Source organism: Thunnus thynnus, chromosome 3 (assembly GCF_963924715.1).
Source record: "Thunnus thynnus chromosome 3, fThuThy2.1, whole genome shotgun sequence".
NCBI classification, from domain to species: domain Eukaryota; kingdom Metazoa; phylum Chordata; class Actinopteri; order Scombriformes; family Scombridae; genus Thunnus; species Thunnus thynnus.
This window is the reverse complement of record NC_089519.1, coordinates 26,219,374-26,243,456: the sequence shown is the minus strand read 5'-3', so window position 1 is coordinate 26,243,456 and position 24,083 is coordinate 26,219,374. Positions and strand designations below refer to the sequence as shown.

The window sequence follows — 24,083 nt, the reverse complement described above, 5'->3', positions numbered from 1 at the left end:
TAATGAATGTATGTAAAATGCGCCAAATGGTTGTTGTGCTTTGTTTTTATGAAGATGTTTAGGGGGGAAGCAATCAATAAACCGATCCATCAATAAACCAAACTGTTTGTACTACTGAAATGTAGTCACTGAGCTCTTGGCGACACCTGCTGGCGATTTGACGCAACTACAACTGCGTGATGATGTCAGAGCGTGTGACGCAGATGTCAGTCTCCCAGGCAGCAGCTGAGACCGTTCGGCGAAGATGGCGGACTCGCTGTCGACAGGTCTGGGAGAGGAGAAGGAGAAGGAGGACAGGGAGAGGGACAGGAAGGCTGCCAAAACAGAGAATAATAAGGACAAGGACGGAGTCACGGAGACGTTGGGGTTTAACGACAAAAACGGCAACAGTAAGGGAAGGAAACGCAACCTGTCAGGTGAGAGCTAGCCTCGTTACCGCAGCCACAGACCTCCAGTTTGACAGCGTCAGCTAGCTGCTCAAGTGATTGTTTATCATTTTTGCAGCAAAGCAGCTGGGTTTAGTTGGCGTTAGTGCATCGCATGTGTGTTTACCTGTGACAGTAATGATACTAAAAGCACGCAGTTGCTTTTACACCCAGTTGAGGCTGTGCAGCTTCGGGCGCTGCACCCTGATCTCAGGATGAAACGTTAGCTTCCACCTCAGCTACAGATCTAAATTAAAGTATCTATAGGTAGGTCTCATATGCATCTAACTTTTACTAGATCATTCCGGCTGTAAGCAACAGATCACTGCTGCCAAAGTGCAGTTGCATAGTGGGTACGTGTGGACTACGTTTCACCCCTGTGCACTTAGGGTTGATTTGGGGATGTTTGTTGTGGTTTTTGGTCAAGGCCTTTCATTTCCAGTTAACGGAAATCTTCATACGACATTATACAGTGATATTTTAGACATTAGTGTTTCCAACTTTGATGCAACAGTCAAGGCTTTAGATCTAAATTCTGTAACGTTTAATAAAACAGCTTCAGCTTCACTCAAGTCTCCTTTTTCAATCACATAGTCACCTCTGTAGTCAGCCCTCCCGTCTGAAAACAAGCTCCCAAAAAACAGGACACACTGGTTCACACCTACTGTACAAGCTGCATCTGTGACTGACAGCTAACATACTACTGTGCAAAACTTTAGATGTTTAGATTCTCATCCATTATGTAATGCCATCAGGGAGGCATCTGATTGGTCCCAAATTTATTCTGCATCAACCCCAAACATACAGCCAGAGTCATAAAGAGCTATCGTCATGAACAAGAAGATCAAGGAGTCCTGCAACAGATGGTATGACCCCCACAGAGACCTGATCTCAACATCATCGAGTCAGTCTGGGATTACACGAAGAGACAGAAGCAACTGAGACAGCCTAAATCCACAGAGGAACTGAGTCAACTTCTCCAAGATCCGGTTTCTTCTGTTCACCAAACTCTTCTATTGATTTAGGCATTATTATGAAGTTAAAAACGATTCATGGCATTATTGTTGAAAGCATTGTCACTTTACTTTTAGTGCCTAAACCTTTTGCACAGTACTGCATATGACAAATTTAATCATTTCTAGCTGTTTTTAACCCAACAACAACTACTCCAAAACATAACATTGCTTTATGCTACAACTCATTCATATCCCTTTAGCTGTTCTAGTCACATTAAGAATCTTTTATATATTGTACGTATGGTCTGGCACTGTTTGTCATGTTTTGGGCAAGGCCCTTTAGTTCAAATCAAGTGAAATAATGTAGCCTAATTCGACAGCATACAAATACTGTATAGCTTAGACAACTGTGTGCTTCAGGCTTTGTGGCAAAAGTTAAAGGAAGGTGTTTTTCTGCAAAAAGCGAGATCCATAAAGAAATTCTTTTCCCAGCTTGTTGCCCTGACTTCAACCCCATCCAACACCGACGGGATGAACTAGAACGCCGACTGTGAGCAAGGCCTCACCAGCCAACATCTGCGGCCCCGACCTCACTAATGCTCTTGCGGCTGAATGGGAGCAAATCCCTGCAGCCAGGTTCCAAAATCTTGTGGAAAGCCTTCCCCAAAGAGTGGAGTCATTTATAGCAGCACATTCATGCCCATGGTTCTGTAATGACGTGCATCAATCATACATGGAGGGACTGTTTCGGTGTTCACATACTTTTGGCCGTGTAGTGATTGGTGGGTTGAAGGTGAATTTAAGAGTGCTTGGTTTATTTTTGGCTAAGAACCCCCGTTTGCTTGCAGTGGGGATGCACAAGCAGCCAGCCACTGTTAACCCGCGAATTAAAACATCAAAGCTTTCTCTGATGGTGGTTATTTTTATCACAAAGGTGTGTGTGTGTGTGTTTCAGAGAGAGAGAGAGAGATCACTGGCAGGTGAAGTTTCCATATATGAGCCTGGTGAATGTGACAAGTTCATCGCAAATCTCTGGCATATCTTGTCCATGTGGTCATGAGAGCAATAGATCAGTTTAGGTTAAAGGCTGTGAGGTCTATGTGTAACTTTTCAATGTTTTGTGTCCATCGATGTGTGTCTCCAGACCTGTCTCTGGTCAGGTTTATAACTACTGAGCTCACCAGAGGCTATTTCCTGGAACACAACGAGGCCAAATACACAGAACGCAGAGAGAGGGTCTACACCTGCCTCCGCATCCCCAAGGAGCTGGAGAAGGTAAACTCATAAACAGTAAAATAAAAAATAAAAAATGATGACACAAAAAATATCACAAAAATAAAAGTATCCTCTGTGTCTCTCTCTCTCATTCTCTCTCTGTTTAGTTGATGACGTTCGGCTTCTTCCTCTGTCTGGATGCCTTCCTCTATGTGTTCACCCTGCTGCCCCTCAGGGTGCTGCTGGCCCTATTACGGCTCCTTACGTTGCCATGCTGCGGTCTCGGGTAAGGTGCAGAGATATAATAAAGTCTCTTAATGAATCATTGGCCACATTATTGATCAATATTTGACAATTCGGTTTGACTCTGTTTATTATACAGTACGCTTAACCGGACATTTTAATGCAGTAGAACAGCACCACAAACTACAGACTTAAAAGTAAACATAAATGTAAATCAACACCTGTCTGACGCAGTATTAATAAAACTTTATTATTGTAAGATTTATAAAGGTAATATTCATTGCAGGGCTGTTGTAATGTATTGCCCTCTTTCCCCTTGTACTCTCCCTCTGAAACAGTTTATAACTTCTGTTTTGAAAAGCAATAAATAACATTTATTTGCTTGCTAATACATTATGTAACATAACATGTTATATTATGTTCAGCTGCTGCTGTTAATATGTCCACCTCAGACGAATGTAGCCAAAACTAAAACTAACTAACTAGTGCTGCAAAAAGTAGTTGATTAATCAATTTGTCAATTAATAGAAAAAATAATCAACAAACAATTTGAAGTAAGTTTAAGTAATTCATCAAGGAAAAAGTTAAAACTTTCTCTATTTTTAAGTTTCTTAAATGTGAGGATTTGCTGCTTTTTTGTTTTATATTATTAGAATTTATTTTATATGATTCATTTATATCTTCAAAAAGCATTTTGAAGATGCCATCTTGCACACTGGAAAATTTTATTTAGCAAACATTTTACAGTTACCACATTTTGTTTATTCATTTCTCTTTCTTTGTTTTCCTCTTCATGGTAAAATATATAAATATAGTAAGAATGCTAGAAGTATGAATGCTGTCATATGTAAGCAAATGTAAATCTCCAATGTTCAGAGGCTGAAGAAGAACATAGTATTTGATGAACATCTTCATATGACAACATCTAGATTGGAAACAGAAACAATCAATGTAATATTGTTGTTTACCTGTAGAGGGCAGTAGAGCTCTCTGACTGTGTCCGGACTAAACGGATTATGATAACCTGTTTCTGTTATGCGCAGCTGTTGGCTCTTGTGATTTTCCTATGTGAACATTTTCTTTATCTGTAATGTGTGTATGTGTGTGTGTTCACGTGTGTGTGTTTTAGTGGCTCCCGCCTACTGCAGCCAGCGCAGGTGTGTGATGTGCTGAAAGGCTTCATCATGGTGCTGTGTTACTCTATGATGAGCTACGTGGATTACTCCATGATGTACCACCTCATCAGGGGACAGTCTGTCATCAAACTCTACATCATTTACAACATGTTAGAGGTATACTGACTCAGATAATACTTCCTACTGTGTGTAACTCTGATGACGCTACTGTACAGTCACCCACTCATTTGATTTTTTTTTTTTTGCCTCCTCTCGTCATCCCCTTGTTGTGTTGTCAGGTGGCGGACCGCCTGTTCTCATCATTTGGCCAGGACATCCTGGACGCTCTGTACTGGACAGCCACAGAACCCAAAGAAAAGAAGAGAGCGCACATAGGCGTGATTCCTCACTTCCTCATGGCTGTGCTCTACGTCTGTATCCTCACTGAGAACGACCTGTGGTTGTTTTTGTCAGACTGTGTAAAGAAAACAAAACAATATACACGCAAAAAAGTAGTAGTGTAGTAGTGTACACAGCATTAATAGACAAGAAATAATTCAAATACAGTAAGTTAACTTAAAATACAGAATATGGCAACAGAGTTTGTCAATCAGTGATGGCAGGAAATGTTAAACTTTTAGCACATGTGAAAAATGATCTCCATATTTCAAACTGGTAGATGATCCTACATGAATTTATTTCCATCTTAACAAAGTAGAAAGCTCCTCAAATCCAACAGTGACATGTAGGTGTAATCATTTAAGTATTTTTTTAAGCAAAAATGTCAGAATTTAACTGGTTCCAGCTTCTCAAATGTGAGCATTTCCTGTTTTTTTTTTGTCTTGTGTGATAGTAAACTGAATATATTAAAGTTTTGGACTGCTGGTCAGACAAAACACGCAATTTGAAAGTGACAGTTTTGCTCTGGGAAGTTGTGATTGTCATTTTGAATATTTTATAGACTTAATGATATGTCAACTAATTGAGGAAAAACAGGCAGATTAATCAGTAATTAAATAATTAGTTAGTTGCAGTCCTGCACAGCTTTACTTCAAACTAGTAGAACATGTATGTGAGTGGACATACATTTAAATTAAGACAATGATCTGTACTGTAGTCCACAGTGTGTTTTTTTTCCTCAACATATTCATATCTAGTTCTTCATGCCATCCTCATCATGGTTCAAGCCACAACTCTTAACGTAGCCTTCAACTCCCACAACAAGTCCCTCCTCACCATCATGATGTCAAACAACGTGAGTACAAAGCACACAGACCCATTAACTCAATTAAAAGTGCACAGAGGAGCGTGAGTTCATCCACGATATTTTGTCTTTTTGCAGTTTGTGGAGATCAAAGGAAGCGTGTTTAAGAAGTTTGAAAAGAACAACCTTTTCCAGATGTCAAACAGCGGTAAGTGGTAAATAATACATGAAACTGATGAATATGTGACACAAAAATCAGCAATCTCTGGGCATTTTGTTACCTTGGAACTTGGTGGTTTAGTACAAGGTAAATTTACGGAATCAAGCTCGGCTGCAATGAATACAAAGTAGGTTAATCCAGGATTGATTTGTTTGTTTCCCACAGACATAAAAGAGAGGTTCACCAACTACATCCTCCTGCTCATCGTCTGTCTGAGAAACATGGAGCAGTTCTCATGGAACCCTGGTAACTAATGCAGTGCTGCTAAAATAACATAACATTACTGAAATCTACAATCTGCTGTAATTGACAGATGTGTACGTCGCACTACTCCTCACAGGTCCATCAACAGGTCTCCTCTCTGTGGGCTTTCACTGACTCGCTCATTTCTTGCATAACTAATATTATTCTGAATATTGACACTGATCAATGTTTGTTGTGTTTGTTTTTAGACCACTTGTGGGTGCTGTTTCCTGATGTAGTCATGGTGATAGCCTCGGAGGTTGCCGTGGATGTCGTCAAGCACGCTTTCATCACCAAATTCAATGACATCAGTGCTGACGTGAGTCCCTTTCTTCATACTTTCAACAGTTTATCCATCTGGTTGGGTTGCAGTGAGTGTCTTAACAAATATGGGAACTAAGGAACTAACTCATCAGTAGATTGGGTTGGCTCACTTAATTAATAAGTAATGGTGACAACCAATAAAGACGCTGATCAGTTCTGGATGTTTTTGCTTGACACTGAGCAAACTCCACCAGCTGACAGAGACAGTCGAAAGCTCAGGAAAAACTGGACCTTGAGTTAAGATTCTCTCGTCCAACTTCTATTGCAAACATAAAAAATGAAGTGTCAGGCTCAACAGACTTGAATTGCTTTCTTCTTTCCTTCCCGTTTTCTGTCCTACTCCACTGACCTACACAAGTGTTTTTGTGTTTTACAAACTGTCAGTTGTTTTTCTCTCGCTATCGCTCTCCCCCCTCTCTCTCTCTCTCTCTCTCTTTCTCACCGTCTCTGTCTCACACACTCACACTAGAAACACTGTAGTATCAGAGGGAAACTGTCAGTCAGCTGAGCCATTTTTCTCTCGTTTCATCCCAACCTTGTCCTCCTCCCACCTCCTTCCCTCTCTCTTCCTCTTTGATTTCTTTCAAGGAGTTGTAACCATGGTTATATAACGGAAACCAGCTCCACAGGATGGGATTAACCCTTTTATCTCCACAGTGTCAAACCTAATCACTCAAACCTCATTCACATGTCGTTGGCATTCAACTACTTGTGTGTCCAGTCTCAGTCCTCATTAAACTGTGTGTGCAAATCGCAGCTATTTGTCTTTTTACACCCACTTAAACAAAATTCACGTTGACTCACCTTCACTCTTCCATCCTCACCTTTCCTCACCCACAACACCAACTAATAAGTAGATTAACAGATTATGAAGCTCCAACAGGCAGCTCTACTGCTGGAAAGTATACAAATGAGTGAAACACCATTTCTGCGTTAAACATCACTTTTATAACCCATATACATCTCTCCCCATTCTATCCAAGTCAGTAAATATACAACTGTTAAATATTTTTCTGTTGCTTTTGGTTGATTGGTTTATTACTCTGTGTCACTTCCCAGGTATACGGGGAATACCGCGCCAGCCTTGCCTTTGACCTTGTCAGCAGTCGACAGAAAAATGTGAGTGCAATAAATTCAAACATCAGCTATGTCTCCACCCAACTGTGTCAGTGTCCCAAAAAGTAATTTCTTGAGTTAGTTTGTTTCCATTCGAACTAAATAGGCCTTCTGAACTGAAGCATGTTGCTGTATCAAACCCACTTATGTGAGGAAAAAGGTGGTTGGGTTTCTCAAACTTTGGGGTTAGTAATCCCACAATATGCACACAAGGTAGCAGGAAAATTATGTATTGATATGCAACGCTGTATTTAAGTAAAGTTTTTGTAATGCAGGTTTGAAATACTGTATATGACCATACTTACTGTACATGACCCCACCCTGCCGTGTGCTCCTGATATAGTATGCAAAACCATGTTCATATTGAAGTTAACACATGATGATACCTGATATAAATTCTGTAGTTTGTGGAGTCAAATTAAGTCACAGGCCGTAAAAGTTTAAGAATCTCAACTAGTGGTGGGCATTGTGGATAAAGCACATTTTACATATTTTTATATTGCAACATCGATATATACTGTGAGATTGTACATTTTCTAGAAATTCTTTTTTGTCATTTAAGTTTTTATTCATTTGAACATTTTGACACTACTAAAATACAGATGTTATAACATGACATATTAAAATAAAGGGGAAAAAAGGCAAACAAAACAAACACAGTAAACGACTATATAAACAAAAAAGACAGTCAAAAAGAACAACCCCAATATTCCTTTATATTCTGTTAACTAGTACGTCAAACCCTCTACTTCATGTATGTCAGAAAATGATGCCAGATTTCGCTGGTTTTACACTGGTAATCACATTTTCAAAAGAAACAGTCTGTCAAAAGCTTAAGTCATTCTGCCCACACTGGTCTATGTGAACTCTTCCAGTTACGTAAAATAAGCCCGGCTGCTACAGTAAAACCAGTTACTGCCAGACCAAATTCTGCTTTAGTAAGCTCTGCTGGCATCAGAGATGTATCCCCTAATATACACATTTGTGGGAATTCTTGGAAATTTAAGTTAAGTTAATGGACACGATGCTTGTGTTTGTTCTCTTTACTTGTGTTTTCTTATGAAGTAGTGTGTTGAGCTCTCTCTGCCACTGTAGTATTTTATATAAAATAGCCACATGGTAATGTCTGTTTTTGTTTAATCCAGTAAATTACATGTGAAAATCAAGGTACTTAATCACATTGATGCAAAAATATGGTAAATCCATCACTGCCATGAATTGCTCGTTGATGTGCTACATTACCCACTGTGTTCAAATACAACCAGAGATACTAAAAGGATGGGAACCTTGCACAGTGTAGCTCATCATACTGCCCACCCCTCCTTAAACTGGAGTTTTTCCATTATGTCATGTATTCTGGAAATGCTTTTCCACCACTAATCATAACATTTGTTTAAACACTGAACATATTTTGTTAAAGACAAGATGGAATATGTAGACTGATTTTTGCAAAATTGAGGAAATGTCAACTTATCTCTCCTAACTTGATATGTCATAATGTGATTAAAAATTGTTGTGTACTGACTGTTTTATAGAGAAAAAAGGTGGAACAATGCTGCCTGTTGATGTTTTCTGAAATAATCTGTTGTGTCCTCAGGCTTATACAGACTACAGCGACTCAGTATCCAGAAGAATGGGCTTCATCCCTCTTCCTTTAGCTCTGCTGGTCAGTTACTCTTTATGGTGCCATTAACTACTCTTAATATTGTATATGATCTAGTGTTTGTAATGTATACACTTAAATCTAATGACATGTTTGTGTTTCTTCTTTCAGTTGATCAGAGTAGTGACCAGCTCAGTGAAGATCCAGGGTTCGCTCTCATTTATGTGTGTGCTGCTGTTTTACTTGGGGTAAATGTCAAGTTGTCTTTTCAGAGTTGTCAAGAAACATCTGCATTGCCTTTTAATGTTTGTATTCAGTTTTCATTTTGCTTATTTTCTCTAAAAATTTACCATATATCCACATGTTTTGTGTGTTTGTGAGCAGGATGATCACTCTAAAGGTGCTCAACAGTATCGTTCTGCTGGGGACGTCTTGTGTGTTCGTCAAAGAGGCCAACATGGAAGAAAAGCTCTTCGACCCTCCACCCTCCGCCGTTTCTAGCCGCGTAAACTCCAGAGCTCACCGGACCAAACATGTTCACACTGCACCACAGCAAGGTATCAAACAGTTTATCGATCTCTCTTTTCCTAAATAGCAAGATTCTACTACATATATATATATTACTTTTCTCTTATGATAAACTCTTCCACTCTCTCTCAAACAGAACCCACAGCCGACAAAGCAGGAATATCTCTGGCATCAGTCAACCCTCCGCCCGCAAATGTGGCAGAGAGCTCCGCCCCCACAATCCCCAAGAGCGACTCGGACACCTTCCTGACTACGCCTGACGAGGAGGAGGATGACAAAATCATCAACGCCGACACGGGACTGGAAGGGGACGGACTCAAACACAGAACACCCAAGAAAGACTTGCTGGAGATAGACCGTTTCACCATCTGTGGCAACCGAATTGACTGAATGCCTCAGGAACAAGCAGTGTGTCCTGGCAACACAGCAAGGTTCAGGGATCAGATGCGGGTCACGGAGCACGCTCAAAGCAGACTTATTCTTGTTCACCTGACCCCAGGAGTATTTATTAATTTATTACTGACAAAACCAGCCAAGGCATAAAGCTGTTACTATAAGCATCAGAGGCCACGTCAGACGCTCCAGCTGGTCCGGTCCTTGTCTTGTGAACCAGGTAGACTCTGAGAAGTAGCTGTGGTTGTCGTGGCATGCCTGCATAGCCTGCAGACATGCACAACAGGGGAAAAACTGGCACGCACAGCTGGAGCAGAGCACGAAGAGAGAAACAAATCTTCATCTGTGAAATTGTACAAAATGTACAAAATGGGTCTCTGTGTGATCATAGGATCATTACAGCTGGACTGTGCGAGCTTGTGTGTGTGTGTGTGTGTGTGTTAAAAAGCACAATCATATGTACAGCGAGGAGTTGTTTTTAGAAAGAACAAAACTTGTCAATTTTTAATTTTTTTTTTTTTTTTTCAAAAGTCTGAAAAAATCTAATATTTGAAATGAAATTTTTATGAAAAATCTTTTTTCTAAAATTGAAGGTGTTCAGCTGCAGGTCAAAGACTCACAATCACATTTAACACATTGTCAAACTCCCAAAGTCGTTCTGCAGACACACACCGACACACACTTTTGAATTGAGTTACCGCGATGAGCCCAGATGTCCATAGCCAAAGTCTGCCAGGTTAAACATGACAGCAATAACACTACGTACACTCTTGCATGAACGCATTGTCTTCAGTCACAGCTTGGTCACAGAGTTGACTTTAACTTTTAGATACAGATAAAGTTTGGAGGTTTTATTATCATGCCAGTTGTGTTGATATTGTTACTTTAAGGCACTGAAATAAGACGGCGCCTGTTTATAAAGGCACTAGAATTTAATTTGAAGTGAACACCAAGTTTGGAAGCTATTTCATTTTAAAGTGATTATTTTTTGTTTGTTTGTTTCAAATAAGCTTCTTATAAATATGTTTCATGTGTACCCTCCTCATTCCAGCATGTAGCCTACACATAATCATGACAACAACACAGGCACACAGCATCTTTTCTTATGTCGGAAACTGTGATCTGAAGAAATGTCTTGGTGTAGCGTCGCCGTGTGCTTGCTCTCATTTTAGTTTCGTCACGTGTGACACTGGCATGCCACCATCAACCGAACATGTTTTCTAATTCTTCACCATTCTCTCGACAGCGATAAGAAAAAGATTAAATGTATGCAGGTAAAAACTTTAAGGGTACCTGAAGGCTAAGACACAGCTGTGAGGTTGAAGCACCTCTAAATAACAGGAGATCAAGAGTGAAGTGAAGTGAAGGGAGATGAAAAATCGCATCATTTCATTAGAAGTTGCTGGCATTGTGCATAGTTGTTGACCACTAGTGATGGTTATTGGAGAAGTCTCTGCCAATGCTTTAAGGTGGTGTTAAGCCTATCATACAACTCTAGCTTTTAAAGAACAGGTATGGATTTTTTTCAGATCTATCGCAGGACAATACATGCCATTGTACATTGAAAAAGTAAACAATATTCCTCTCCATACTGGCCGAGAAGTGATCTCTTTGTAATGCGATTACACTGTAAGAGATTGGGAACAATATCTACAGTGGTCGTTCTGTGCAAAAATTGATTTTAAAGTTAATCTGAAGCTAATACGATGCTTCGGCAGTCTGACTTAGACGACTACAGTGCTTTTCTTCATTCTTGGCGTGTATGTTGAATCGCTGGTGTTTTGACACGCCAACAAACTTACATGCAACCACCAAGAAGTATCCGTCCAATGCAGCTCAGCAAAAAACACTGTCCTGATGGAAGGTTACAGAAGAACTGTAACTTTGGTAAAATACCCATTTTATTTACATTTTATTTGACAAACCCAGACTTATTAGTACATTTTTGTACGAAAGGAGGACTGTAGATTTTGTCCCCCTGTTGTTACAGTGTAGTCACGCTATAAAGGAACTGCTTCACAGGCATTATGGAGAGAAATATTTGCAGCAACCAATGACTTGCATGTATTGCACTGAGATTAGAACTGCAACAATTAGTAGATTAATCAATTAGTTGATCGACGGATAATTAATTGCCAATAAGAAAAAAATGCTAAAAGTCTCCGGCTCCAAATTCTTAAATGTGAATATTTTCTGGTTTCTTTAGTCTTTTATGACAGTGAACTGAATATCTTTGGGTTGTGGACTGATGGTCGGGACAAAACAAGACATTTGAGGTTGAATCTTGGGCTTTGGGAAAAAGTGATTGATATTTTCTGACATTTTAAAGATTAAATGACTAATCAATTAATTGAGAAAATAATCATTAGTTGCAGCCCAAAATGAGACTGACTTCATCCGATCAAATCACTGTTTCATATGGTAACAGTTTTATCACTTTCCTTCTTTATGTCTTATTATTTATAGGTGATTCAACCTTTATAGCTGTGTCTTTAGCCTTCAGGTGGCCTTTAAGATTTTACCTGCATACATGTGATTTTTCATCACTTTCACTCTGAGAATAGTAAAGAAGAATTGGGAAACAGCGACCAATAACTCTTTGAACATAACTACGACATGTGAGATTTATATTAAGATACAGTGGACTTGGAAAAAAATCCAAAACTCTCTTTTAAAGCTACCTACCGTTTCTGCTCTGTAGTGCCTAGCCTGGCCAGAAGCTACAAGTACAGTCATCAACATAGTGTGAACCATGTCTGAGAGAGAGAAAGAGATCATTTGCAGTGCATGAATGGATCTTACTACTCAAAGACAAAACTATATGTATGAAACATACTTCACTGTTTTTATTTTTCATGTATGACCCATCTGTGTAAAACATCTTCTACGTGGTAGAAGGAGAATAAAAACAAGATTTTGTTTTCTAAGCCCTTTCTGATGTGATGTGAATGTCTGACTGTGTGTGTGTGTGTGTGTGTCAGTGACGGGTGTTTCAGTGAAAGGAGTCACTGCAGGCTCTGTTCACAGGGCAAACACAGCGGTCCACTGTTCCCCCTGAATGGGCATTTGGATTTGGTGTCTGTCATCACACACATTAACACACAGGGGGGAGTTTTTTTTTTTTGGTTATTTCTTTCCTGAAGGTCCAACTCTGATAAAATATCTGCTTCTGCGTACATGACGTGTATTTTCCTGATTATGTAGACGTGTTACATGTAACCAGTGCAGTGTCATGTGTCGTGTTAAGTGACCGTGAGCCATGTGAGCCGAGCAGAGAGGATGAAAGGGGGGTGCTGACATATCAAAGACTTCAAAGCCGTTTTTTCAAGACTTGCACAACTCCCAGGCTAGTGTTACTTTTTAACTGAATTGGGTTTTCCCTTTTCTTTCTGTTTGGCAAAATCTCACTAGCCTTGACCATGTATGTGATCAGCCACAGAGCTAAAGGCCAGCTGCTCGGTGACCAGAGTAGAGGTGAGCAGGTGTAGAAGGGGACACACACACACACACACACTCAGTATGTCTACTCTTAGCTGTACAAACATGCCATTACAGACAGACCAGCATGTGTTCACTCTGCCCCCAGACACCCAGAGACAGCAACACCTTCTCCTATTATACATCTAGAGACCGAAAAGCTTCCCACAAATAAAAATCTAATACATTCTTACAAATGTCACTAAAATAATAGAATATGTCAAGGTTGAACTACAATACTATGTAGAATTCCTGTTTTTAAAGTAAAGTAAGACAACAGTCATATGTCAACAGTAGTTTCCCACTTACAGTAATCATACAGCCCTGCAATATTTATCCTGAAAGCTTGACTAACTAACAAAAGTGCAAAAATGTGAAAACTTCTCTTTCTTTGATTCAAATTTGCTTATTGGCATGGTCATATATATATATTTCTAAAACTTGTTTTACAAGTTTGTACAACATGCATGAGAGGCTCTTAAAGAGTTCAGACTAATGAAAATTGTGAATGTGCAGTGATATGGTTGAAAGCTCCGGAACAAGTAAGTGGTCCTTGAGTTAAGTTTTGTCAGCTGCTGTTTCAAAGGTCAAGAACAAACCGTTCCAGCTCATTATTCAATGTTTACAAGGTACATGGAACAATTCTGAATATAAGAAAAAGATAACAAAAGGAGCTGGAATGATTAGTCGATTAGTTGATTAGTTGATCAATATAAAATTAATTGGAAAATATTTGGATAATCGATTAATCACTTGAGTGAGTTTTCATGCAAAAATACTTAGCATTGGCACAAACCAGCTTTTCAATAGTGAGGATCTGCTGCTCTCTTTGTCTTAATGATAGTAAACTGAATATCTTTGGGGTTCAGACTGTTGGTCACCTGACTGAACTCTGGACATTTTATACACAAAATGATTCATCAGTTAATTGATTAATCAAGAAATAATCAGCATATTAATTGATAATGAAAATAATTGTTAGTTGCAGCCCAAATAAATAGCCAAAAATAATATCAAAGTTTTGAAAAGGCTCTTCCAGGATTTATGATGACCTCTGACTGATGGTAAAAGACTTTATTTTCTGTTTGGGGCAGATAAATATTCTAACCTGCCAAATATGTGTTTGGCTGCAACTAACAATGACTTTAATTATGGAGTAATCTATTGATTATTTATTCAATTAACTGTTAGACTTATGTGTCTTGTTTTTGTGCAACCAACAGTTGAAAACCCAGAGACAGCCTAATCAATTTATTAAAGTATTAAAGTAAATCCTCACGCTGGAGAGGCCAGAAGCAGCGAGGTTTGACATTTTTGTTATTATTTTTTATTCCTGGAAGGAAACTTAAATTAATGGGATGTAAGTATGATTGACATTTGTAAGCACTAATCTTCTGCCTTTTCAGTCACTACTTTATATATGAACTGTTGCCTTTGTCTAATTGTATATTAGATTGTATATACTGTTTATACTTGTTGTATTGTGTGTGATGACTGAATAAAAAATACTACTACTACTACCACTAACACTACAATGACTAAAATGATTAGTCATTTTTCAAAATAGTTGCTGATTATTGATCTGTAGATCGACTAATCAATTAATTGACCAATAATTTTAGCTCTAAATAGGTTTAGTGTATCAGAGGATACAGTATATAGCCTCTGATGATAAAACATAGCCTATATAAAATGTTTTTCTTCAATGTTGACAGTTCATAATCATTTTGTTATATAACTAGTTTGTGTTACAGCTTATCATCACTAACTGTTGTTTTCCTTTTTCCACTTTTTGCATTTGGCAACACAAAGCATGTAGTTTATATCAGTGGAAGGCAAAGAGCAGCTGAATCCGGCCCTGCAGCAATAATATTTGGCTCCCTGAAAGTTTTGACTTTCATAGTTTACATCAAAACTTTTTTTTTTTTTTTTTTTTTTACAAATCTACTATAGATAGACACAAGGCTCCTGTAAATATAACCTTGTTACATCTAAGACTGCCCCCACGAGAGGAGAGGCATTAAAACTATGGTTGTGTCCTCCTGTTTGAACAGTGAATGGTGCTGAAATTAAGTCTAATAAAACTACCAGAAATTAAAGTTTAATCTGTGAATTTCACAACTTTAGCCTGTGAAACCATAACAGATTTTTCCTCACAAACATAAATGGTTGGCAGTTGAACAAAAATGGATAGATAAGATAACAGTCCTTAACATTGTCTTTGATTGATTTTATTCTTAAATGGATTAAAAGAAATAAATAATACACATAGGTCTGCCTTTGCACTGCACTGGTTAACGGCCCCTCAATGAAAAACCCAGGGGAAAACTGGCCAATGGTTGAACCTAATTGCTGACCCCTGACCCCTGACCTAAATGAATGTATTGATGTAAACAAAGTAGACATGTGCACAAAACTTCAGTCTTAAACTAAACTAGATACAAGAAGTACCTGCATAACTACAGGTCTTCCTCAGGCAAATACCCACAGGAAGGAAATGAAGCGTCAAATAATCAATGACACTACAATCATCTAATCACATTCACATGTGTCAACACACCATCATCATCATCATAAGAAGAATAAAAGCATTGATATGAATGTATAAAAGTCCACCTCCACTCAAAAACATGTTTTTCCTCTTGTTCCTGCAGTTGAATGTTTGAGCATCACTGTGCCGAATGAGTCTGTTTTCACATTCTCAAGTAGGAGACAACGTCTGTGAATTAGTTAAACATGAAATAAAACATATTTGCATATTCATAGACTCTGGAATATTTAATGAGGGAGACTGAGTAGATGCAATAATATAATTGTACTGTAATTTGTCTTCCTTGTTCTATTCTGTACACACATCTATTGCGTATCTGTCCATTCTGAGAGAGGGATCCCTCCTCTGTAGCTCTTCCTGAGGTTTCTTCCATTTTTTTTAGGGAGTTTTTCCTTATTCGAATCAAGGGTTTAAGGACAGAGGATGCTGTACAGACTGTAAAGCCCTCTAAGGCTAATTTGTGATATTTGGCTATACAAATAAAATTGATTTGACTTGACTAGATGCCACTGTAAAGATTTTAATGGAAGGTAATTATACTTTATTTGTGCAAAAACCGAATCAGACACACAATATTGTTCTGAGCAAAGTATTTTATATGTCTGGAGGGGATCATTAACTTAAATACTTATAGAGTAAACTGATATTGAAGTTAAGAAAGAGACAGAATGAGAGAGAGAGAGAGAGAGAGAGCTCGCGCGCCACAGAAGCGCCTGGAGAGCTTTCAACGAGCACGAGCGTTCTTGGGTTTTTTTCTCGTGCACGCGAGATTAGGGACAGATAGCCGGTAAGAGAGAGAGAGCGAGCGCGAGGACACTGAGTGAGCGAGCTCATCCTCGGCCGTTGGTCCACCGAGTCGTCGAAGATCTGTGATGGAGAAGATGTCTGTGATGACTCCGTACCGAGAAACCAGGAGCTAACGGCTGTTTTAAATCTCGACCGTTGGATGTTAAGTTCAAAACTTTTCCTCCGGACGGTTGTTGGTGCGCTGCGGGGATAAAAAAAAAAACCCACCGGGAGGGACAGCAGGTGTCCTCTCTCGTCAACCAGCCTTTCTCCCCTCTCCATCCAACCCCCCTTCCGCTAGACTGAGGTGCGACCGGGGCTTTTCTTTTAGCTGTATTAGTTGCTGGACTTTTCTGAGCCATGTTGTGGACAAGGTGGCTCGTCCTGCTGCTCTGCTGGGGGGCCACAGCCGGCGAGCAGCAGGCGGATGAGAGGGAAGGATTCCGGGCTGAGATCCGGGCGGACTCCCGCAGACAGCGGTCCCCTCCGCCGGTGGAGCCGTTGGATTTTGGTTTTGTACCGTCGGCGGTTTATGATACCCACGCTTACTACGAGCCAGGAGCCGTGGGCATCCTCTTCCACATGGTCCACGCGTTTCTCTATGTCGTTCAACCGAACCCCTTTCCCAAAGGTGAGATTATCTCCTCCACCACCACCACCACCACCATACCTGTCCCTGTCCTTCTTTCTCCATCTTCAGCTTGTCTCTTATTCACAGGATTTCTCTCACATGATGAGGGACACAAAATATTATCCAGACTCCACTGTCTTTCTACTGATTATAAATCGTTATGGATAATAAACAAATCACCCAAAATCCTATTAAAAACCGTTCAGGTTCGTGTAAATTGTGAGTGGCCGTGTGGCCGTAACAGGTGTTACAACAAATTATGTTACTCATCAGGTTCAATTACCCGGTGAGGGATCTCAGGTGTATTGCCACCGCAAATGTTTGGGTTTTTTTCTTTATCAGGGTCACATTCTGCATTTTGATAGTTTGATGATGAATACCTTGATTGGTTGTCTGTTAATGAAGTTAATTAAATACTTGGCTGATGAAGGTATTTTATCACACCGATGCAAAAGATATTAAAGGAAGAGCTACCATGGTATGACAAACTCTCTGTCTATTGAATGGAAAACAAAGTATGATCTGTTGTAAGAGGTCCATCACACTGCAAGTAGCAGATGTGACAGCAGGAATAGGAGTTAAAGACAGTGGATTGAGTCTAAGCCATAGACTGTGTAAAAATATCTAAGCATATGATGATAATACATTATAATAACAACTGTCAATGTCCAGAATAAGTTTTGATAGCTGTGATTGCAGAAACTGCTGGTCAGTAGTGTATAGCTCTGTCTGTAGAGCATTAACAGTCAGTAATTGGTCAAACAATCAGTTTTTTTTTACCTAAAGCCTAGCTCAGATGCTGACAACCTGGAGTCAAACCCCCCCTCCAAGAGGTCCCAGTATACATCTCAGGGGTCAGAAGCTCATAAAAGGGATGTTTATTGTGTTTGTTATGTTTGTTATGTTTATTTTTTCTTACTTTTTCTCAAATTTCTGGCTATTTTTGGTGAAATACTTGATATTTTCATGTCCTCTAGGCTCTAAAAATCATTCACGTGAAACATCTGAGAAGCAAAGCTCACTCTTTGGTTGAACTGCTCACAACTCATGTGAGCAACCCTGTGTCAAGGGTTCACAATTATGGTTTTTTCTTTGTTTTAAGGGGTCACAAGCCAGAAAGGTTGGGAACCATTGGACTATCTATTTCATAAACTAAACAACAAAGTCCAAAAAAACATCAAAGACGCCTCTTTGGCAGGAATTATTTGCACACTGTGGTTGTACTGAGTTCCCTCTCTGAACAGCATATCTGTTACATATCTTTACAGCGTGATTGTCCAAAAACACTCCCCAAGTGGCTGCCCTCAGTTAACACGCCGCTCAGTCAAAAGAGCATGTGCATGAAAAGTCTGTATGGATTGATGGTGCGTTGATCTCATAAACCAATGTTATGAGCAGATTAATGGAACAAGCACCGGATCAATAGTTATCGTAAGTGATCCTCTCCGGGCCCGTGCTGCAGCATTATTGAGGTGATAAAAAGGTGATCAGGTCTGCCACGTGATCAATACATACATAGTGGATGCTGCTCTATTGCTCCCCTTCTGTAGTACAGTAACCTAGTGATGGATATTTAGAGTCAAACCTAAAAGCGGTTTGTTTGTGTGCTGCATGTACAACTATGAGTGGTCACGTTGGAGGATGACAAAGTGCAATAGGATTGAAGGTTTTAAGTTGCTGCCATTTTGGTGTTCAGGGTTAGGGCCGCTGGCTGGGTAATCAATTAGCAGATCAGCGATTAGAGGAGGCTTTCTCCGTCACCTGCATCACCGCATAATACCTTAATCCACTGGACCATATGCTGCTACTGCCAGGGACTCTCCAGTATGATTCACTGTCACACACACGCACAGGTACAGACCACCTGGACGTCACAAACTCCCACATCACATGTTGTGTGTATTCACAATCATGCATGTTGCTCACACACCTCATACACACAGAGATTGAGGTTAGTTACTACTGTTTATAACCGTATTAAGGCATAATGTTTGGCAGGTTCAGCTGAAACGTGATGCTACTGAAACTGAGCCATAAACAAGTTAAGAGGAACATTTCTAGGTGGCAGCAACACAGTCAAGCAAAGCTACTAAAAGCCATCAGTTTGAATATCTGAATTAATTAGGAAAAGGTTATAAAAAGCATTTATCTGTAAATCTAAAAGCTGAAAAGTTAAATCAATATTTGCTAAAAACAGATACAACAGTTTGAAACTTTAAAATGGCAAAAAAACGTGCACAAAAATGTACAATACAGCATGTCTTTGGTACAAATTAGAGACTGAATTGAAAAACTCTAAAGTATTTGGTTTTTGGACTACCTCTTCATGAACATTTATCGTTTTGCTAATCATAATAGCTTTATTGATGATCAAGTTTTACTAAAATTTACCCAGTTTTACACTTTTTATTCTCTCTTCTCACTCTGTAGTAGTTTTGTGAGGAATATCAGAAGATTATTTCACTTTCTTTCCTTGTTTTATGAGATAACATCTACTCAGTGATGTATGTTCAACCTGCTTTCACTGAGTTGCTTGTAGTTACTCTGTCACAAATGATGCCATTTTAATTTATCCCTTCAGATCAGTTTTTGATTAAGATGTAGTTCCTGACAACATTCATTTCACATAGTTTTGTTTATCTATTTGCAGGGTGAGGACTCTGAAAATGTGATTTAAAAAAAAAAAAGAAAGACAGCAAAAATATAATTTAATGCAGGTTAGGTTGAAAAAGTACAACTTAATAAACAAAAATAGCATTAACCACCAAATGAAACAAGTTTTGGACAAACTGTAGACAAGAAGTGAAAGTGGACACTGCTATAATTGTTCTATCTTTTACAGAGAGAACTGTACACTTTGAAACACATTTTTTTATACATGTTGCCATATTACATATATATATATATATATATATATATATATATATATATATATATAGGCTATATTTATTTTTTTGTATCTGCCTTGTTGGTTAAAAAGAAACTGAACTGAAAGAATTTGTGCAGGTTGAAATTAAAACACAAATTTATAACATTAAAGTAGTTTTTTTCAAATAAAACTACCGTAACAAGACTTCTATAACATTATGGTTGTTTCTTTAAAGGTGAATATAGACAAGTTTCTAATAATCAAGAACAACCTATGCAGCTAAGGATTATTTATTAATACAAAACAGTTTTTTGTATTAGAATATAAATAAAACAGTAAATCACTGAATCTTTTATTGTATTCTCATAATCTACTCTCCCTCTTAATCATAAGATGTGATTTCCGTAGTCATCCAATGGCGCAAACACCCAACAACAGAAAAGTTGATCACTGTCTGTGATTGGCTGAGAAAAATCTTGCGACATCATCGATTAGCATCTCTGGCAAGGAAGCACGCTGTGTACGTTAAACTGTAGGATTTACAAAACGACAACATGAGCTACTGAACTACAGTGCAGAATTTATACGATATACTGATCAAAAATACTGTTTTTTATATGTAGCAAAACTTGTTTTCCTGTAAAATAAAAAAGTACAAGATTTTTGGAAGAGAGGTGGACATTTCACTACTTAACGAGCTGACATAGACTTTCACACTTTTAGAAAATATTTTTGGCTGTTTTTTTACTTTAATACCAGTCTTGTATGAAATTCTGTTGCCCCATAAAACTGTTTCTGTAACGCTACCATCCGGCTTGAGCTAGGTCATGGTAAGCTGTTGCAGAGGTGACTGGTTGGGGTCAGAGGGTTAAGGTAAGGTGGAGGTTAACGCACGGGAAAACACAGGAACACGATTGGAAAACAAAATTCAACACCGCACTAGCTCCAACCCGTATTTTCTCAATGGTTGGATCGATCAGTTGGATTGTCTGAGGTGGATCAATCTCAGAAGCGTTTAATCATTCAATAATCTGAGCAGTCTGGAGCAAAATCTCAGGTTCCCAGCAGAGCTGCTTGCAGCCAAGCATCATCAGAGAGTCATCATCGGTTCCTGACCGGCGCTGGCTTTTCCCTCTCCTGACTCACTCATCCTGCTTTACAAATCTGTGCGAAGGTTGGATATGCGGTGAAGAAGCATTTTGGGCTCTTTCACTGTGCGAGTCTTATCCCTCTGATACACACAGGGTAGATTAGAGGATTAGCATACACAGGGCTAATGCTAACACTGTGCAGCTACCACTACTACAGATGGCATTCTCACACACACACATACATACACACACACGCATGTAATGAAAGTGGGTCATAGTCCTGGTATTTGTCTGTTTGCCTTAATTACTGTGATTGGTCAAAGACAGGTTGTTAATTAGGAAGCAAGTGTCTTAAATCAGATCACAAGAGAAACCCAAACTAGTTGTCTGATAGCGATATGTAAGACAAGCATGTGTAAGACAGGAGGGTGAAAGACTTCCCCAAAAAAGTAGTTTATTATGTATGGATGTTTTAGATGTGCTTAAATAAACAGAGACTCTAGAGAGAGTGCATTATAGCCGCCATTCGTCTCATGTTCCTTATGCACTTCTGTTTATTTATGTGTATCTAAAGGATCAATGAACAAAAACAAAACTTACAAGCAAGTTGCTTATAACCTGAGCACCTCTTGTCTCTGTTTATCCACCTTATCCAATTTTCTGATCATAAAATATAATTTCTTCTTCTGTGAAAAGCGCCTAATGAAGTGTCTAGTGCAAAAGGGGGAAAAAAAGACACTCATCACACATAATCCTCTTAGTTATTTTGCTCTGGTTCACATTGGGCTGTGTAACTTTCTTTAGCTCCTGGTGTCATGAAAATACATACAGCGCTTATAGCCTTGTGTAATACTCACTGAAACATGCCGTACCGCTGGCAGGATTTACTAACTGTGTGTTGGCAAACCTGACATGACTTGTGTTGTAATGCGAACATCATTCGATCTGCATCCCGCAGCATCACGTCTTATTCATGTTGTGGTTTGTAATGTGTAGTTTTGTCAAAGTAGCTAAAAGAGTGACGTAGCCACAGTTAATATTTGTCACTCCAGTTTTATACTTCAGTTTAAAAACAACCAGTTAACACAAGATCTGTTCATTTACTGTCTCATAGTGACTTTAAAGCAGCTGTTCCCAACCTGGGGTCATGATCAAAGGGTCCCAATAGGACTAACTGGATAGGAAAGTAGAAAAATGCCCCTAATAGTCACTCAAATGAAATAATCTAAGAAGTGAAAGTCACTCTTTGTTTTGGCTCACTGACACATGCGACATGTGACTGGGTGTTACAAGCAAAGACAGTTTTGTTTTAAGGCATGAAGCCAAAAAGGGTGAGACTATATCCTGATTCATATTGGAATTTTGAGGCTGATAAATATAGATTAAAAATATATGGTAACAGTCTATCAGCTAATTATACACAAACATTTTTGACAAGGATCCATTAGATGAGAAGAAATGTGATCAAAATATAAATGAAATGCAACATTTTTTGTTGGAAAATACTAAAAATGTCAGTGTCCCCTGATGGGCAAACTATGTAATGGCGACACTGTTTCTAAAGTACCTTAAACATATCTTTAATGAGTCTTTACTTCAATTAATACTGATGATACTGACATATTGGTGGCTATTGGCTATTGGTGGATGTAGCCTATCTGTCAGGCTAGTTTGTAGTTTGGAAGCTTGATAACTTAATAATGACTTTGTTCAGCACTTTTCTCCACCAATAACTCCAATATGGTCACCTGATCCTCTCCATATATGTCTTGTTTTTTAATAGTTTGATGTAATCCAAACACTTCCTGTTTAGGAATTGTATTTTAACGTGTTCATCCAAAGGGAGTATAAAGTGTGAAGGTCAGTACTTCCGTTCAGGGAGTTGGAGGAGTTTTTCCACCTGACACTGTCCAACATGGTGCTTCAATCCTGAATAGAATAGAAATTCAGAATTCAGTATACCTAAAAAAAAATACATCCTGTTAAAAGTACAACATTTTATCATGAAGTCATTTTACAGTTTTGCTGTAGTTGCACTCTAAAAGCTTGACTCCTGAACTCCATTATTAAACATGTCTTTCAACCTTCTTCGGTTTGAGTATTTGAGGTTTGAGACTGTGTTCCTGTAGTTTATATGAGCTCTTTCATGTAAAAAAAGCAGCAGACACGTTTGTTAGGTTGCATAAGGTTTTGTCCACACCTTCCAGTAATCTCTCAGGTCAGCGTAGAGGATTGCGCTAGCTTATATTTACACTTCACAGTAAGAGGGTTCTTGGTTCTGACTTATATATCACAACAGCCAACGAGCAGCAGTGTTTGATGGTTTGCTGTTGATGCCTTTAGTCTTAAAGTGGCTGCTAGGGTCCGTTGTGCATGTTCGTTTTGTTGTGAATCCAATTTTTGCTCCAATTTGTTCAACAGTAAAACACTAATAGGCCAACTGGGGTTTCTTTTTTCTTTTGATTATGAGACAGTCACAAGACACACGCAAAAAATATTTCAATAACCACCTTACACACTTAAAAAGTTGCTTTATCTAAATTATTTATTACAAACAAACACTAAAAACGAGACATTTTCACATTAATATCTTAATAATAGAGAGCCTGTATGTTTGAGTCGCTCTCCTGCACTATTGCAGCAAACAGTTGAGTTCATGTTGGGCGGTGGTCTTCTCTTATCCTTTCAGGTCTAATTCTGATGGTTGTTTATCCTCCTCACTCCTTTCATTTGCAGTAGCTACCTCTCATACTGGGTCACTGAACTAAGCTGTCTAAGCTTAACTGCCCTCGGTGGCTAATGCTAACTAAGTAGCTGAGCAACAACAGGTGGCATCCACACGACTCAGATGTGCTCATCATATGCTGCATCTGCAGAGTTAACACAGAGAGACATATCCTCACCCCGCATGACAGTCCGAGGTCTCCTCCAGTCAAACCAGTATTATAAATAGTTAGAAAAGATCAAAGAAAAGTGAGGCAGGCACCTCCCAGCATGAAGAAGATGGTGTTGAGAGGATTATCCATATGGTCGCAAAAGATGCCCCAAATCACAATCCCTTTTACTCACCAGGAAGGCTTATTCAGAGACATT

General features: G+C 38.9%; 2 protein-coding genes across 7 annotated transcripts in view; both read left to right on the top strand.

Annotated features, from left to right (window-relative positions):
* The first annotated feature begins 203 nt into the window (after window positions 1-203).
* On the top strand, window positions 204-12,512 carry tapt1b (transmembrane anterior posterior transformation 1b). The gene is made up of 14 exons (XM_067585023.1): window positions 204-416; window positions 2,526-2,656; window positions 2,764-2,882; window positions 3,969-4,131; window positions 4,254-4,389; window positions 5,112-5,209; window positions 5,297-5,366; window positions 5,544-5,624; window positions 5,831-5,940; window positions 7,005-7,064; window positions 8,659-8,727; window positions 8,836-8,912; window positions 9,049-9,221; window positions 9,329-12,512. The coding sequence occupies exons 1-14, from the start codon at window positions 245-247 to the stop codon at window positions 9,580-9,582; spliced, it is 1,713 nt and encodes a 570-aa protein (XP_067441124.1). The 5' UTR covers window positions 204-244; the 3' UTR covers window positions 9,583-12,512.
* A 3,846-nt stretch (window positions 12,513-16,358) lies between these two features.
* Window positions 16,359-24,083, top strand: part of prom1b (prominin 1 b) — a 28,032-nt gene continuing 20,307 nt past the window's right edge. For 4 of the 6 annotated variants that reach the window (XM_067585019.1, XM_067585017.1, XM_067585022.1 and 1 more), the window contains exon 1: window positions 16,360-17,030. In XM_067585019.1, the coding sequence (XP_067441120.1) occupies window positions 16,760-17,030 (271 nt within the window). In that variant the 5' untranslated portion in view covers window positions 16,360-16,759. Of the gene's footprint in view, window positions 17,031-24,083 lie in introns of all 6 variants that reach the window. The other 2 variants (XM_067585016.1, XM_067585020.1) reach the window with 2 other exon arrangements.

Coding starts and splice junctions, on each gene's coding strand:
- tapt1b (XM_067585023.1), top strand. CDS start 245: ATGGCGGACTCGCTGTCGACAGGTCTGGGAGAGGAGAAGGAGAAGGAG. Junction 5,367..5,543: donor TTTCCAGATGTCAAACAGCG/GTAAGTGGTAAA, acceptor TGTTTCCCACAG/ACATAAAAGAGAGGTTCACC. Junction 5,625..5,830: donor GCAGTTCTCATGGAACCCTG/GTAACTAATGCA, acceptor GTTTGTTTTTAG/ACCACTTGTGGGTGCTGTTT.